The sequence below is a fragment of the Culex quinquefasciatus genome, chromosome 1 (genome assembly GCF_015732765.1).
Source record: "Culex quinquefasciatus strain JHB chromosome 1, VPISU_Cqui_1.0_pri_paternal, whole genome shotgun sequence".
Taxonomy (NCBI): domain Eukaryota; kingdom Metazoa; phylum Arthropoda; class Insecta; order Diptera; family Culicidae; genus Culex; species Culex quinquefasciatus.
In genome coordinates, this window is record NC_051861.1 from 42,877,470 (window position 1) to 42,893,581 (window position 16,112).

Below are 16,112 nucleotides of genomic sequence, written 5' to 3' on the forward strand. Positions count from 1 at the left end.
TAACATTGATAATCGGACCATTAGTTGCTGAGATATCGTCATTAGAAAATGGTGGGTTATTTTGGTAAGATTAAGAAAACTTCAATTTTCGTGTTTCTTTTTCTTAAAGCGGCTCTATCTCAGCAACCCGAGGTCCAATTGTGTCTTCAATGTCTCTTAGACAATTTTATAGCAAATTTTCTGAACTTCTCAAAAAAAATATTTTTAGAAATGGTCACTTATGGTCACTATTCTTTAAAAATTGAAAAACTGCAAATATTTCGCTAAAATCAAACTTTCGGTGGCTATATCTTGAAAACAGAGCCCTTTATCAAAAAATCTGTAAAGTACTTTTCGATTGCAAATTCAATTTTGCATTTAAAAATAATGTCAAACTTGTTTTTGCATGAAACTTAGATTTTTTCCTAAAATCACTGTTTTTTCAAAAAATCATAACTCGGTGGCAAATTTTTTGACCATGTTTCTCTATGGCTCAAAAGTTGCGGATTTTTGTCCCCTAAAACATATAAAAAAGTCTTGAAAATCAAAAAAATACGTATTTTGGGAAATTGAATTTTAGTGAAAAAAAAGTTGATAAAAAAATCTGCAAAAAAAATCCATGTACCTTTTTTTTCTCAAAAGTCCTCAACAATACCTACAACTTTGCCGAAGACTCCAAATTGATCAGAAAATTCACTCAAAAGTTACAGCTGATTGAATATTTACATACCATTTTTGTATGGACAGCAGCCAAAATTATATGGAGACTTGTATGGGTGAACCAATGACGCAAAATAGCTTATTTGGTCATTGGGAAGGCCCCCACAAAGTTTGAGTTACACTCATCCCTCATATTCGGAACAGTTTACAGATCGGCAAATGTTCAAAAAATCATAGCAAATCGAAAGTTGAACATAATAATTTGCTTTTACCTCCATTTGAAAGTTTTTCTTGAGATCTTTCAAATGCTGTATCGAACAACTGCAAATTTTAACTTTTATATCAAGTTTTTGAAGAAAAACTTTGACCTTTGAAATCCACAAATTCGGAACACTTTTTCCTTACGGATGTAAACAAACTTTGGTTCTCTCCCGGAGTACATATTTTTTACTAAATAATGACTTTAAACACTGAAACCAATGAAATTCAAGCTTAGTTATGATTTATGAATGGTCTGATAGCTTTTTTTGTGAAAATATCCGTTAAATTCAGGTGTTTCACAATTGTGGGAGGCACAATAACATTCCACAATTATGGAACGGGCAATTTGGAGGCAGTGTTTTGCTGCTTTGAATAAAATAGTCTTGACATGAAGTTTTTTGTTCTAAAAGCACTACATTTACTAGTGAAATAGCAAGATAATGTCCAAATAAAGGTCCTAAAAATAGTAGGGTCACCAGAAAAGATGCATTTGGCATGTTATTGACAAATTATCACAAAACTGTTCCGAATTTGTGGGTGTTCCGAATATGTGGGATGACTGTAAATAAAAAAATACAAAAAATAAAAATGGTCGAAATCGGCCGATTTCGTAGAGAGTTGCTCAATATTGATATCGAGAGGATCGTCAGCTAGAGAGTTTACTGTATTTAAAAACGTGCCAAAATATTTCATAGTTGAAAAGATAATACAGAGTTGACTCCCCGGTTGTCAATATTGAGGGGACCATCGAAAAAGAGATCATCATCAAACAGGTTTTCGTTGTAACTTGCTATGGAAGAGAATCATGACAACCTCCAGCAAACAAAAACAAATACAATTTTAACGAAGTTTAACGAAGGAATGAAGAGAATCGATGTATGCAGTTTGAAGGAACTGAAAAATTTATCGGAAGATGGAGGAATATTGAGATCGAGAAGATCGCCAACTAGGTCCAGAGGGTCGACTGTATAGTATAGTGATACTACGGCTAAGTAAAGCCATTACATTGGAGTCCTTTCAAGCTAAAATTTTTAAAAATCACCAAAATCCTATTTTGACCCAATTCTTTTGTTTTATATTCAATTAAAATCTTAGACTGTGTCCTTTTGGAAACCGACTTGGAAAACAGTATGTGGCTACGGTGGTCACAGGGAACCTGTTACAACAAAACACTATTTTGAGACCATAAGGCCGGACATCCTATTATATATCATCAGGTTACACATCGTTTCTTCTAAAGATCTTCCCAAAAAGTAAAAAAAAGATCTGTTAACTCTGCATCAAGTTATGATCACTTATGTGATGAACTTTTTGAAGCCGGATCTCCATTATCTGTATGATATCTTCGTCCTGATCAATCCAATTTCTAATTGAGTCTATAAATTTGAAGCTCTGGCAACCCTGTCTCAAGGTGGTCGAAAAAAAAACCCTGTCTCAAGTTGCGTCCTGACTGGTTTTGCTTGAACAAGTTGAAGTTGCCAGTCCAACTAATTTGTAGGCTTGGGATTTCAGTGTTAAGTAAGAAACTAATAGACAAAATTCTTATCACTCAACGATCCGTTCAGTAAACTCCAACTCCAAAATATACTTATAACACACCGAACTTACACGCTAAACATCATGTCGAAGCCGTCGGATACCGTCGGCAATAGTTTCTATACTAATTCTATACCTACGGTACAGTACAAGCTACACACTCTACCGCTTCTCTCACAGGAAGCTTTCCCGCGCTCCTCCGTCGTTGGTGATGACCAACCTCTGCGAGCCCGGATCACCGTACTGGCTGTGGTAAAAGTCCTCCCGCATCATGTTGTTCAAGTTGGAACAGCGAAAGAAGAGGATCTCCTGGAACGGTTTCCGGAAGTCGCGGTTCAGCGTTGCGTAGATGATGGGGTTCAGAAGGGAGTTGGCGTAACCGAGCCAGAGAAAGAGCGAGGACAGGGTTCGGTGGTCTTCGCCGAGGAAGGGTCGAACGAGGGCCAGGATGAAGAAGGGCAGCCAGCAGATGGTGAACGCGGACATGATGATGCCGAGGGTGGTGGAGGCTTTGCGCTCCTTGGCCAGCTGGAAGCGGAGCCGTTTGTGCTGGGGAGTGGCAACGAGGACGGTTCCGCCGGGGCCGATCTTTTTTTCGGGAGTGCCGACGCTGCCGTTGATGGCGGACTCGAGACGTTTTTGGGCGCGCCTTTCCTCGTTGACGATTCGGCGGGCGGCGCGGAAGATTTGGTAGTACACGAACAGCATTACGGCGAGCGGGATGTAGAAGGAGCCGAGGGTGGCATAGATTTGGTAGAAAAAGTTCTGGCATACCGAGCAGGACGGCTGGCCGTTGGTCATGTGTTCGTTGCCTAAGATTAAAAGTGGTGGGAGCGATATGCAGGCTGCGACGAGCCAGACTAGCACGATGCAGCCGATCATGCGACGCGGGGTGCGTTTAACGCCGTACTCGAGCGGTTTCGTGATCGCCCAGTACCGGTCAACTGAGATGGCACACAGGTTCAAGATTGAAGCAGTGCAGGAGAGCACATCGAACGATACCCAGATGTCGCAGAATACCGTGCCGAACTTCCATTCTTCGAGTACCTCGTACATGAGGGCCGGTGGCATCACCAGGACGGCCACGCAGAGATCAGAGATGGCGAGCGAAACAAGCAGGTAGTTGCAGGGTCGTCGCAACTTCCGTACCAGGCATACCGCAACACATACTAGCACATTTCCGATGATCGTACCGAGGATCACCGCAAGCAGGGTCACACTGATGATGATTGTCTGGAAGGTAAGCACATTGTTGCCGCTGCCGCTGGGATCTAGCTCCGACCCCGAACCGCTGCCGTTGACTAGAGAGCTTGTGAAGAACGGCGGAACGAGAGTGGTGGAGCTGCTACTGATTAAACTACTACTGCTGGTTATATCGGGCAGTGCCGCTAGGGTGCTGCTACTGTTATCGTTCCGCAGGTACTCGAGGAAACCGGACGACGGTGACGAAGAGTTGGTGAAAATGGCTGCGGCCGTGGCTTGTGCCGCCACTGCTGCTGAAACGACCGTAATTTCCGCTGCCGCTGGTGCTATCAAGTTCGACAACAGTGGCAGCACTGTTGAATCCATACATAAAGACTGGGTCAACCGGATTAGAGGCCCGGACGCGGCCCCATTCCCCTTCTGCTCTAGAGGTTACGTTCCGTCAATTGGCCCGAACCGGAATCCAATAAGAAATAATTTTATCCGCTTGTGCTCTCGTGATTCTTATGACGATATGATTTCTCTTCCCTAGACGACAAGTACCTGAAGAGTCGCTGAACAAGTACAACCGGTAGCCGAGGACTTCTTGCAGCTTCTTTCATTGGATATTTATTCAATTTGCAAGTGGCACGATTTTTCCTTTCCTCACTCACGATATTACACAATCTGCCCGTTCCCGGAGTTGGAGGACTCCCGTTTCAAGAGGGTTCACGTGTGCCGTTTCCGACTGTCGACCATGTCGAGGGAGAGCGCTCCCGAACTCCACATCGCCGTGGCACGTTTTTATTCGATTGCGAAAATCTTTCCCTATTATCGTTTGTCGTGAGGTGGGGCCGAGGGAGGCTCCTCCTCCCCTCCTTCTGCTCTGATAGGTGCCGGTCCCAAACAGTTCGGTGATGTCGTCGTTGTCGATGGCATCACCCACCCATGCAGAGGGAGAGAGAGCGAGCGCTTCTTGATTAAATTATGGCATCATTATCTGGTTGTTCGACAGACGGAGCGGAAAAAGCGTTCGTCCTGACTAGCCCGGACGCTGAGGTTGCCCGCAAAAGACGATTGTCTGTTGGTGGGGAGCAAAAAGCACTTGACGTTTTGCGCTCGCTATTGTTGTGCTGTCGGAAAACAAAAGTCGACGAGTCCTACTCTCTGTTGGTACTTGACGCTAGACGCTAGACTCGGGGTGTAACTCAACGACCTTAGTCTTGTAGACACTCCTCGGCGGTGAGTCGTTGATGAAGATGATGTTGTGGGTTCTAGACCGGCGTCCCGGTTGTCGTTTTTTGTGTAATCGCATTTGGCATCGTCATCGTGTGCAAAATGCTGGGAATTCCAGATTTTTTTGTGATGCACTCGAGAGAGCAAACCAGTTATCTGCACTGTAAGGTTTTGTATCGTTCAGATGGCGCAGCTGTTGCTGATTGATTTGGTTGAAATATTGCGCGCTTTTTGTCGATTTTGTCTTGCTCTACCTCCTCCAACGACGACGTCGAGGAGAATCGGCTTATCGTAATGCCAGGCTCTTTTTTTGCTCCCCCTGAAATGGCAGAAGGAAATGATTTCTTATTTAAATGGATCCGGAAGCTTTTTGCAGCTTCTGGTGTACGGTTTTGCTGCTAGTGCAGATTAATAATTTACCTCACTCACTCAGATGGGTTGTGGTGGTTTACGGCTTCGATGTGGTGAGTGGTTGAAGGAGGGTTTTTCTTCCAGCAATATTACTACTGAAATAAGAAGAGAGAAAATGAAAACTGATTAGATTTTGGAATCACAGTACTGACTCGATAATCCGAAGGGCTCAGAAAAGTATCACTTCGGATAAATGATCATTTTTTTTACTTTTTACTTTAAATATAATTAAAATGTTGGCTGAAAAAAAAACAAAATCGAAAAGTAAATGATTCATTCAATTCAATTGAATTAATTTTATTTGTAAATAATCTATTCATAATTTCCTACTTTGTATAACCTAATAGAGTTCCGTTCAACTATGGTTCACTTTGATGTAATTTTATATTCTAACAATGGATTTGACAAGCCAGAATTATTTTGTTTTGAGTGCATTTTTTCTTATTAGGCCGTGTCCCAACTCCTTCAAAATCCGCCCAAAATATAAGGTAGAAAAAAATGAAAAAAGTAGTTTATGAAACAAGTTGCAAAAACAAGATTTTTTTCAGAACGAGTCGTACATTTATCTAACGAAGTATGCCGAGTAGGCTAAATACGACGAGTTATGAAAAAAACAGGTTTTGCAATGAGTTCCACACAACTGTTTTTGCAAATCAAAAACACCATTTGAATGGAATTGTGAGTCAGATGTTCATATGTTTAGTCAATCAACCATATAAAACAAAATAATTAAGAAAAGCATTACTTTTCGAAACAAGTGCTGAAAGGTTCAACATATTCTGAAAATTGCAACTTTCCAAATAATCTTTTTTTCACATCATAATATCAATCAATCAAAAATAAAAGTACTTTTCTTGTTGAAAAAAAAATCCAAAAGTTCAGCAGTTTGATTTGAAATTATTTTGCAAAGTAATTCTGACCATTAGTTCAAAATCTGCTAATTTTGCAAAAAAAAAAAAAAAACAGAAAAAATTAACTATGAAGATACAAAGCTCATGATTGAAACGATTGAAACAAACAAAACATCACAAAATATCATAGCATAGCATTGTTGTCTACCCGTAGATGCTACTTCGTTATTGCCCAGGACCCCAAAAAAATGCTCCGTGGACCACAGATGAAAAGAAGAAACCAATCATCACCCTTTTGCAATTTTCAAAGGTTCCTATCATATTGATCAATACCGACGCCGGCCACGACCAGTGGTAAGATGGGAATGTTAGCCGATACTTGAGTGATAGAGACCGCTAAATCGGCTGCGTCTTCGACAAAGTATCACATGAGTTTTGAGGGGGTTAGTAGATGGGTATGAGGTCAGGATTCACTGTTATAGGTGATGCGACCATAAGCAATTTGTTTATCGGTTGAAATTTTTAGAATCATAGGTAGCTGGCTGCAGAAAAATGCATAATGGATTATTTTAAAAGTTTTTTAATCGAACGCGTGCCAACCGAGCAGTAGTGCTATGGGATGGACTTATCAGTATATTTTTACTGTTTGTACAATTTAGATAACGCGAGCAAATTTCAAAAAATTGTAAATAAAAGACGCTTTACTCTTCATAAAATCGATTAATAGTCTACCCTTCATGTCAGCGTGTTTTTCGATGAACGATTATATACACAGAAAAAAAAATCATGGTAATATTACATCTGGGAAGGGGTACATCTTTTATGTCAGAAAAAAGGTGTAATTTTACCTCTGGAAATGTGTAATTTTACCACTTTTCTGTTGTACTGTCACTTTTTCAGTATAAATTGAGGTAAAATTACATCATAAAAGAGGTAATATTCAACCTTCCAAAATTAAAGCTTCCAAATTTACATTATTTTTTTCTGTGTAGAAATGAGTGTTTCACCTTGAAAATTTAACACAATATTTGAATAGTAATTGCACAATTTACCCGACGCCGTGCCTTCTGATCAACGATGATATAGTAAGGGCTTTTAAAATCACAAAACATTCAATGTAATCTTAATGAAAGCACAAAAAACACAAATTGCTAGAAAAAATGACGCTCGGAATACGAATAACCCTGCAAGGCGTGCGAGCTCACAAACAAAATATCTCTTGTAAAACTTTTGATTTCAGATAAAAAGTTTCTTATTAAATAGTTTTTAAAAATTGGCTTATTCTACGAAAACGGGCGATTTCGATTTTTTTTATATTTCTTTCATTTGGCATAACTTTGTGGGACCTTCCCCATACAAGTTTACAATGTTGGAAGCTATCTACATCGACTTTGAGAAGGCGTTCGATAAGGTACCTCATGCACTTACCATTCGGAAGCTCCGCAGGCTTGGTCTCCCCGACTGGATTACTGAATGGCTTCGTTCGTACCTGACGAATCGGAAGGCCTTCGTCAACCTTCGAGTCGCTCATTCCGGTATATTTGAAATTCCTTCCGGCGTCCCACAAGGCAGTCACCTAGGTCCTCTTATTTTTATTCTGTTTGTGAACGAAATCTGCGCGTTTACCAGCTCCAGTACGCTGATGTACGCTGACGACTTGAAGATGTTCCGCAAAGTAAAGAACAACGCCGATTGCTGTGCACTGCAGTCGGACATCAACTCTCTTCTCAACTGGTGCGATTTGAATGGCATGAAGGTGCACGCGAAGAAGTGCAAGGTCGTCTCGTTCAGCCGTTCTAGGGATCCCTTGCGCTTCGAGTACACAGTGGAGCGTCGTGCTCTAGATCGTGTCACATCGATCAAGGATCTAGGCGTGACGGTAGATCGTAAAATGAGGTTCAATGAACACATTGCGCTGACAACTGCAAAGGCATTTGCCATGCTGGGTTTTCTGAAGCGCAACACCGCCCACTTTGACGACCCTTTCGCTCTGAAGGTGTTGTACGTCTCGCTGGTCAGGAGTGTGCTGGAGTATGCTGCGATAGTCTGGGCGCCTTATCACGTAACGCACTCTGCACGGCTTGAACGAGTACAGCGTGCCTTTGTGAGGTTTGCTTTACGCAAGCTACCATGGACCAACCCGCAAATCCTGCCACCGTACGAGGAACGCTGCTTGCTGTTTAGGTTGCAATCTCTCGCCCAGCGTAGGATCCTGATGCAGCGCCTCTTCGTGTTCGACCTGCTACGAGGCAACATCGACTGCGACAGCATCCGCGGCAACGTACGCTTCAACGAACCGGCGCGCCAAGGACTCAGAAGTGAACGTCCTTTATTGTGGATTCCGAGGCATCTGTTTGACTACGGTTATTATAACCCGCTCGATGTTTGTCTCCGTAAATTCAACGAAGTCTGTACTTGTTTCGATTATGCTGTGACCAAATCTGTGTTTAAAATTAGAATTAGTTAGTGTTAAGATACAGCCTGAGCATTTCAGATGGAGGCGTTGAATAAATAAAGGAAGCTGTCCATTCAAATATGGCAAAAATCAGTATCTTTTGGAGCAATTTACTGATCTATTTGGTTTACACTAATCGATAAGATAGTTCATAAAAATGATACAGATTTTTTTAAATTTTTACGTACCATTTTTGTATGGACAGATGCCAAAATTGTGTGGACTTTTATATGGGTGAAACAAAGACAAAAAAAATGATTATTTTGGTCATTGGAAAGGCCTTCACAAATACAAACAAAATCCGATCCCCATTTCGGAAAGAATTGCTCAAGTAAAAAGTTAAAAGTTATCATCATATTGCTTAAATGCATCATAATGCTTTTTCAATCTTCTATAGTAAAAACTTGTAAATAACATAAATAACTATCACAGATAAACATTACATATATTCTAAATTGTCCGAATCAACCTGAAATCATAGCAGGATGAAAATGAACACACAACTACGTTATTCAAATGCTAGTTTGTTGCTCATTTTCAGTCAATCCTGTCCAATTGACCTACCCGAAATGCCATTAAACGCCCCTCGAGAAAAGTGATCCAAGTCCGGAACGGTCCTTCATGGAAGGTTCGCTTTTTTGCTTTTTAACTACAGTTGAGAGTTTACTCAGTCCGAGGGCTTTTCCTCCGAAGGATACAATTCATTTTTCCTCCCAAATAATCCCACTTGACGTATTGTCCGTGGGAAAAGTTAATCACCATTCAAAACGCCGGTCGGTACCCGTAGAGAGAGAAAAAAAACTGTTCAAATTTCCCTGCTGAGAAAAACCTCCCAAACGTAACTTGAATAGCATTTTCTTATGCATCCCCGAGGTCACTCGTTGGTCACTCCGTAATCGTATGCAAATCCAAATCCATTCTTTGGAATATTCCCTGGTCTAAAGAGAAAAAAAAACCACGAACAAAAGAACCAAAACTTTAAACTTTTTCGACTGACCTCCACACCCACATTTCAGTAAATCTCTCTGCGGAATTGCTCAGTGTGAGTGGGTGTGTGCAAAGGGCAAATCATTTTTCTCGTTCCTCGGAATAAAAAGGATATACTGAGAGTATGCAGATAAAAGTGCAAACTTGAAAATGGAAATCCTTGGAAGGAAATCTCGTTGATGCGGGTCCCGTGGGAGGGTGAATCGTCGGGGAAGATAAAAATAAAACAAACCATTTGCCGGTGGCATCTTCATCGTTGAGTTTTGTGGTGAGAGTTGCGATTCTTAGAAGTTTGAGTAAGATTTCAAGTCTTTTGTGGTGAACTTAAGGCGGATGAATCAAGAACGTGATAAAAGAACATAAATTTTTGTTTCCCATGTCTGTCAACAATACTCTGAGCAACTCTCTACGAAATCGGCCGATTTTGACCATTTTTATTTTTTGTATTTTTTTATTTGACTTAAACTTTGTGGGGGCCTTCACTATGACCAAATAAGCTTTTTTGCGTCATTGGTTCACCCATACATTTTTGGCTGCTATCCACAAAAAAATGGTATGTAAATATTCAAACAGCTGTAACTATTGAGTGAATTTCTGATCAATTTGGTGTCTTCGGCAAAGTTGTAGGTATTGTTGAGGACTTTTTAGAAAAAAAAGGTACACAGAAAAAAAATCATGGTAATATTACATCTGGGAAGGGATACATCTTTTATGTCAGAAAAAATGTGTAATTTTACCTCTGGAAATGTGTAATTTTACCACTTTTCTGGTGTAATGTCACTTTTTCAGTCTAAATTGAGGTAAAATTACATCATAAAAGAAGTAATATTCAACCTTCCAAAATTACAGCTTCCAAATTTACATTATTTTTTTCAGTGTACACGGAAAAAAAATTGCAGATTTGATAATCAACTTTTCTTTCACTAAAACTAAATTTCCCAAAATACGTATTTTTTGATTTTCGAGATTTTTTTATATGTTTTAGGGGAAAAAAATCCGCAACTTTTGAGCAATAGAGAAACATGGTCAAAAAATTTGCTTTAAAATTGTCTAAGAGAAATTGAAGATTGGACCTCGGGTTGCTGAGATAGAGCCGCTTTAAGAAAAAGAAACACGAAAATTGAAGTTTTCTTATTCTCACCAAAATAACCCACCATTTTCTAATGACGATATCTCAGCAACTAAGGGTCCGATTATCAATGTTAAAGCATGAAACATTCGTGAAATTTTCCGATCTTTTCGAAAAAAATATTTTGAATTACATTTTAAAACGGCCAAACATTGAATATTACATCCATTTAAAATGCTAGTCTTGATTTAAAAAAATTCACAACATTTTTTTCAAAAAGATCGGAAAATTTAACGAATTATTCATGTATTACAAAATTACAATTCTTTTAAACTTTTTTGAGAGAGTGTGGTTTAATCCATACCCATATTTGAAATGAAAACAAAAAAAAAACATGCAGAAATTATGTTTTTCATGACAAACATCTTTTCTAAAACAAGTCATACTGGTTTCAGCCCTTGAACAAAATGGTACAGCTTTTTATTATTTCCTCATATTTTCCTAGTGTTTGTTTTACTGCAACTTTTGAATAAATATCTTTTTTTTTCATTTTTGGAGCACCTCTCAAATCATACAATGTAGTTTTTTTTAATGATTTTTTAGAGGTATTTTTTATGCCACATGATTTTTAGGTTTATAATTAATATTTTTAATATCATCAGAAATAAATGTCGATATAAAAATTTCTGATGATCTGATACATATATTAACTTAACAATGAATATAGTTGAACAAAATAATGATCAGTTTTTTTCATTACTATTTTTAGAACATTTTCAAAATATTGGTTCCAAAAAGTTAAGAAATAGTATGCTTCCGCTTCAACTTCCGGAATTCCCGGGAAATTTACAAGTTTCCCGGGAAATGGGAAATATTTTTTCCGGGAAATCCCGGGATTTTTTTTCCCAGGACGGGAATTTGAACGCTCTACCGAAATGTGAGGTTTTTTTTTTCAATTTCAAGAATTTTCTGGGACAAAATTAAAAAAAAAACTGGGATTTTGGAATTCCAGTTTTTGAAAATATCCCGGGAATTTTGTCTCGGAAATTCCCGGTGTCGACGCACTATTGGATTGGATTGGATTGGATTGGATTGGATATGTCCTGGTAGCACAAAGATAAGCTAGGCGTCTCCATATATTTGTTTGAGGCTCATATATTTTAATGGAGACGCATGGCTTTTGAGTTTTGATCGAATTTCTTAAAATTTTCATCAGTCGATTGTAACAGTTTAGGGGAAGCATTTTTTGTGCTCCCCAGAAAAGAAATTGGTGATCACACAACGCATGTGATAGTTTGTATAGCAGCGCAGTGTTTTTTCTTCAATTTTCGGTTTTTATAGTTTATTATCTGCAAAGTTCCTTCGTTGTCTTGCTTGTGTTCTCAAATTGGCGCAATTTCGCCTCATCATCTCTCCTTTCACAACTAGCTAGATCCCATCTTCCGTCATCCATTCTTTCCGGTAATTTCAAGTGTGCAGCTCGTAATAACAACTACCGTCCACTTGTCGGCCCCCAAAGACAAACACACACATACTCACACTCACTTCCATTACCGCACCCGTTTGTTAGTTCGTGGAACATTTCATGGCATAATGTTTGCACATCACAAGAACACTTGAGATTTATCATCATCCACTGCAGGGCTGCTGTGCAGTGCCGGAAGTGGCTCTTCTTCCAATTCCTCTCCTTCCAGCAGACAAGAGTCATCCTCATTTGAGTTGAACATTTGCGTTTGAGGGTACACATGTGTGTGTGTGTGTGTGCTGTTATCCTTGACAAACAATGACCCTGGCAATTTGCATAAATCCTCTTTGGTGTGTGCTCCCCCAGAAGTCCACGTCCTGGGTTGCACAGTTGGGCTGGTTGCTAATTCATTTGCATGTTACACACTTCTATTGGAATGGCCTGGATGTTGTACATTTCCAGCCTAACCACTTCACCACCATCGACACAGGATCCACCCAACCTCACATGAGTGTGTGAAGTGATAAGTGGCCAAAGGCAGACGTGGCAGTCAACAGGTATTTTCCACATAACCATTTCCGAGCCTAGAGTCGAGCTGAGTGCGGGGGTGTGTAACGAACGATTGCAACATGAGTCGAGGACAGGCTCAAGTAGTCTGATGAGCAGTGCTGCTGGGGGAAAGAGACAGAGAGAGAGATCAGTTGTACCACACATCCTGACACGACGGGATGCGATATCCGATCCTGGAAGGGACGACCTGGTGATACACCGTTCACCTCTACCGTAGTTAGCAATGTGTACTCGAAGGAAACCACTATTGGTGGATTTGATCGCTGTGACGGAGTGGTGAAGTCGGTTTGGTTGTTTAAAGTTCATAATTTATTCGGAACAGTTGAGCAGAGAGAAATATTGTCTGCTGGATAGTTACCATGACAAATTGTGAATGGACTGGAACAGTAAATCACAATTTGATATAGTATTGAGCATTAAATAGCAGTAACTAACTTAATAAATATTCTAAGACAGCAATTCCCCACGAAACAGCATGGAAAAAAAACAAAAGTGCTCGGATCGGGCTCAAATTTTTTTGGGGTTCCCTGGCCGAAATAATTAGACCCGTATTTTTTTGTTTGGCCATTAGGGTGACCTACGCCATCTTAGGGTGGTCTGAAAAATGACCATTTTCGTCGATTTTCGCAAAAAAACACTTTTTTCGAAAAATCATATCTCCTCGCCATTTTAACCGATTTCAATTGTCTTATACGCAAATGAAAGGTGATAAGTTGGCCTTTCAAAGAAAAATAGTAAGAAGTTTCAAAAATCTAGCCTGACATATGAAAAGGGCGTATGAAATTTTAAAATGGAACTATACCCTTTCTCAGCCTATTTCTATTATCGGCTTATCAGCACTTTGAACATGAATTGAAGCTTTCATAAAATGTTTTTGACTGTTCCAAAGTAATAAATAGCTCAAATAAAAGTGAGCAAGCAACTCTGCATTGTTGATACATCTGAAAATGTTGACATAATAGCGGAAAACGGCAAAGTGATGAGAATTGGTCGAACGGCTTAGTGTGATTAAAATGGGTATATTTCCCCTATGTGTTTATCCTTTCAGCTATCCATCGAGCTGCATGCGATTTTACCATCGGATTGGGGCTGTGTCTGAATGTAGAAAGAAATTTATATATATAAAAAATTTCGACGGTTTTGTTCGAACGCGAATCAATTCAACACGGAACGTCGGATCGAGGTGCTCTTTGTTGCGTTGGGTTCGTATTAGTCCAAGGAAGGTTTTTACGTTAAAAAGTTGCAACTTTGGCCACTCTGGAACCGATTCCGGAAAATCTGCAGATTGTATGGGAAAAGTTACGTAAAATCAATTTTTGATCACAGGAGGCTGAATAAGCAAACAAGCATAAACGTCAGGAAACCAAAAAAGGGCAGGACAAAGTTTGCCGGGAAGAACTTGTTTCGTATAAAATTAGAAACGAAAAATGTTGGCAAAGCTCACCAGGTGGGCTTTTACCTTTTTTTTAGGATTTTTTTCTTATAATAGATTAGAACCAAATTGTGGATCTCGATGAAAATTTGGGAGGTTGTAGAGCTCGAAAAATACAATTTTTGAGACTGTTGTGAGTCAACCCTAAGTGCGACCCTGTTTTTAGTTTTAAGTAGCTTTAGGCGCAGCAGGCCATGCCACGCGCAAGATATTATTTAAACACCACCCACTGTGAATTCCTCCTCTTTCCCCGAATAAACGCCAACTCGTCAGGTTGTGTGGCCCAGCACATCGCGTGGCGCGTTGCCATAGTAACCGCGATCGGAAGGAAAAGTTTTTTTTTTTCCACGTGCGCAGAGTTCGGGAAGGTGACGCCATTTTTCGCGATTCGATTTGAGTTGAGTTTTTCGGGAAGTAAAACGCGGAAAGAAACGTGCTCGCGATGGAATACGAACAAAATCCGCGAGTGTACCTGTACAACGGGAAGAATTGGCCGAATTGGAGTCTTCGGATGGAGGCCTACCTCCGGGAACTGAAGATTTTCCACTGTGTTCAGCGGACGCTGGAGCAGGAACCGTTTTTCCCGGCGGTGGAGGCGGATGATGCTGCTGAACAGGCGCGGAAGGAAGCGCTTCGGAACGTCCGAAGGGAAGAGGACGCGAAGTGTGTGTCGGTCCTGCTCCACAAGATTGCCGACTCAGCTGGAAAGAATCCGTGGAAAGCGGTCTCCGAAGGCCATTTGGGACACCCTCCAGAAGGCGTTCGACAAGAAGGGAGTTTCCGGCGTGTTTCTGCTGTTGAACCAGTTTACCACCTTGCGGTACGACGAAGAGCAGGACATGGAGGAGCACATTCTGGAGTTCGAGAGGGTGGTCCGGGAGCTGGAAGCGGCCAACATCAAGTTCGTCGAGCCGGTGCAAGTGTTTTTCCTGCTGCAATCGATGCCGAAGTCCTACGCCCAGCTGATTACCGTGCTGAAGACGTTGCCGGTCGAGCAATGCTCGATGGAATTCATCAAGTCACGGCTTTTGAACGAGGACGTGGAACGGCACCATCTTGCAGTGAAGGTTGAGCCCAAGGCGGAGCCGAGTTCAGCGTTTGCGGAAAAGGCGGCAAATTTACGTTCAAGTGCCACGCCTGCGGCAAACCTGGACACAAGAAGGCGGACTGCCCGGAGAAGGAGAAAGCGGAACAGGCCGCCGGAAGCTCGCATCGCCGGAAGAAGGGGAAGGCACACGCGGCGGAAACGAAGGACGGTGCCAACGATGACGTGTCGTTTGTGTCAGTAACGCAAGAAGCCAACAGCGTGGAGACACACGAAAAGTTCCGGTGGGTGCTGGACAGTGGTGCGTCCGAGCACATGGTTGGCGAGAAGGGTCTACTGGTCAACGTACGGCGGATGGAATCCCCCACGGTGATCAACGTGGCCAAGGCTGGAGTAACGCTCGAGGGCTGCTACGTTGGTGACGTCAAAATGAAGGCCGACATCGGAACGCGGACGTTGAACTGCACGGTTCGCGACGTCTTGTACGTGCCTGGATTGCTGACGAACCTGTTCTCCGTGAAGAAAGTTGCCGAGCGCGGCATGGAGGTGACTTTTGGCCAGGAAGGTGCGCGAATCACGAAGGACGGAGAGGTCAAGTGTACGGCGAAACAGAACGGGCGTTTGTACGAGCTGGATGTGAAAGTCGTGCGTGGATCGGCCATGGTTGGTGAGTCGGAAAGCAAGTTGTCGCTGTGGCATCGTCGGTATGGACACATCGGGAATACTGGTCTGATGAAGCTGATCCGGAACGAGATGGTCGAAGGACTGGATGTTGGAAAGAACGCGAAGCCAGAGAAGGAGATTTGCGAGTGCTGCATGAAGGGGAAGCAAGCGAGGTTGCCGTTCGAAGAAGCGACCAAGCCTCGTTCCTCGCGTCCCTTGGAGCTCATCCACTCCGACGTGTATGGCCCGTTCAACCCGGCATCCTGGAACGGCAAGAAAATGTTCGTGAGCTTCATCGACGACTACACTC

General features: G+C 41.5%; 1 protein-coding gene across 6 annotated transcripts in view; it reads right to left on the reverse strand.

Annotated features, from left to right (window-relative positions):
• Nucleotides 1-2,239: 2,239 nt before the first annotated feature.
• Nucleotides 2,240-16,112, reverse strand: part of LOC6049262 (5-hydroxytryptamine receptor 1) — a 181,225-nt gene continuing 167,352 nt past the window's right edge. For 5 of the 6 annotated variants that reach the window (XM_038255784.1, XM_038255794.1, XM_038255775.1 and 2 more), the window contains 2 exons: nt 5,275-5,360; nt 2,240-5,173 (listed from right to left, as the gene is read on the reverse strand). In XM_038255784.1, the coding sequence (XP_038111712.1) occupies nt 2,611-4,005 (1,395 nt within the window). In that variant the 5' untranslated portion in view covers nt 4,006-5,173; nt 5,275-5,360 and the 3' untranslated portion in view covers nt 2,240-2,610. Of the gene's footprint in view, nt 5,174-5,274; nt 5,361-7,544; nt 7,670-16,112 lie in introns of those variants that run through there. The other variant, XM_038255807.1, reaches the window with a different exon arrangement.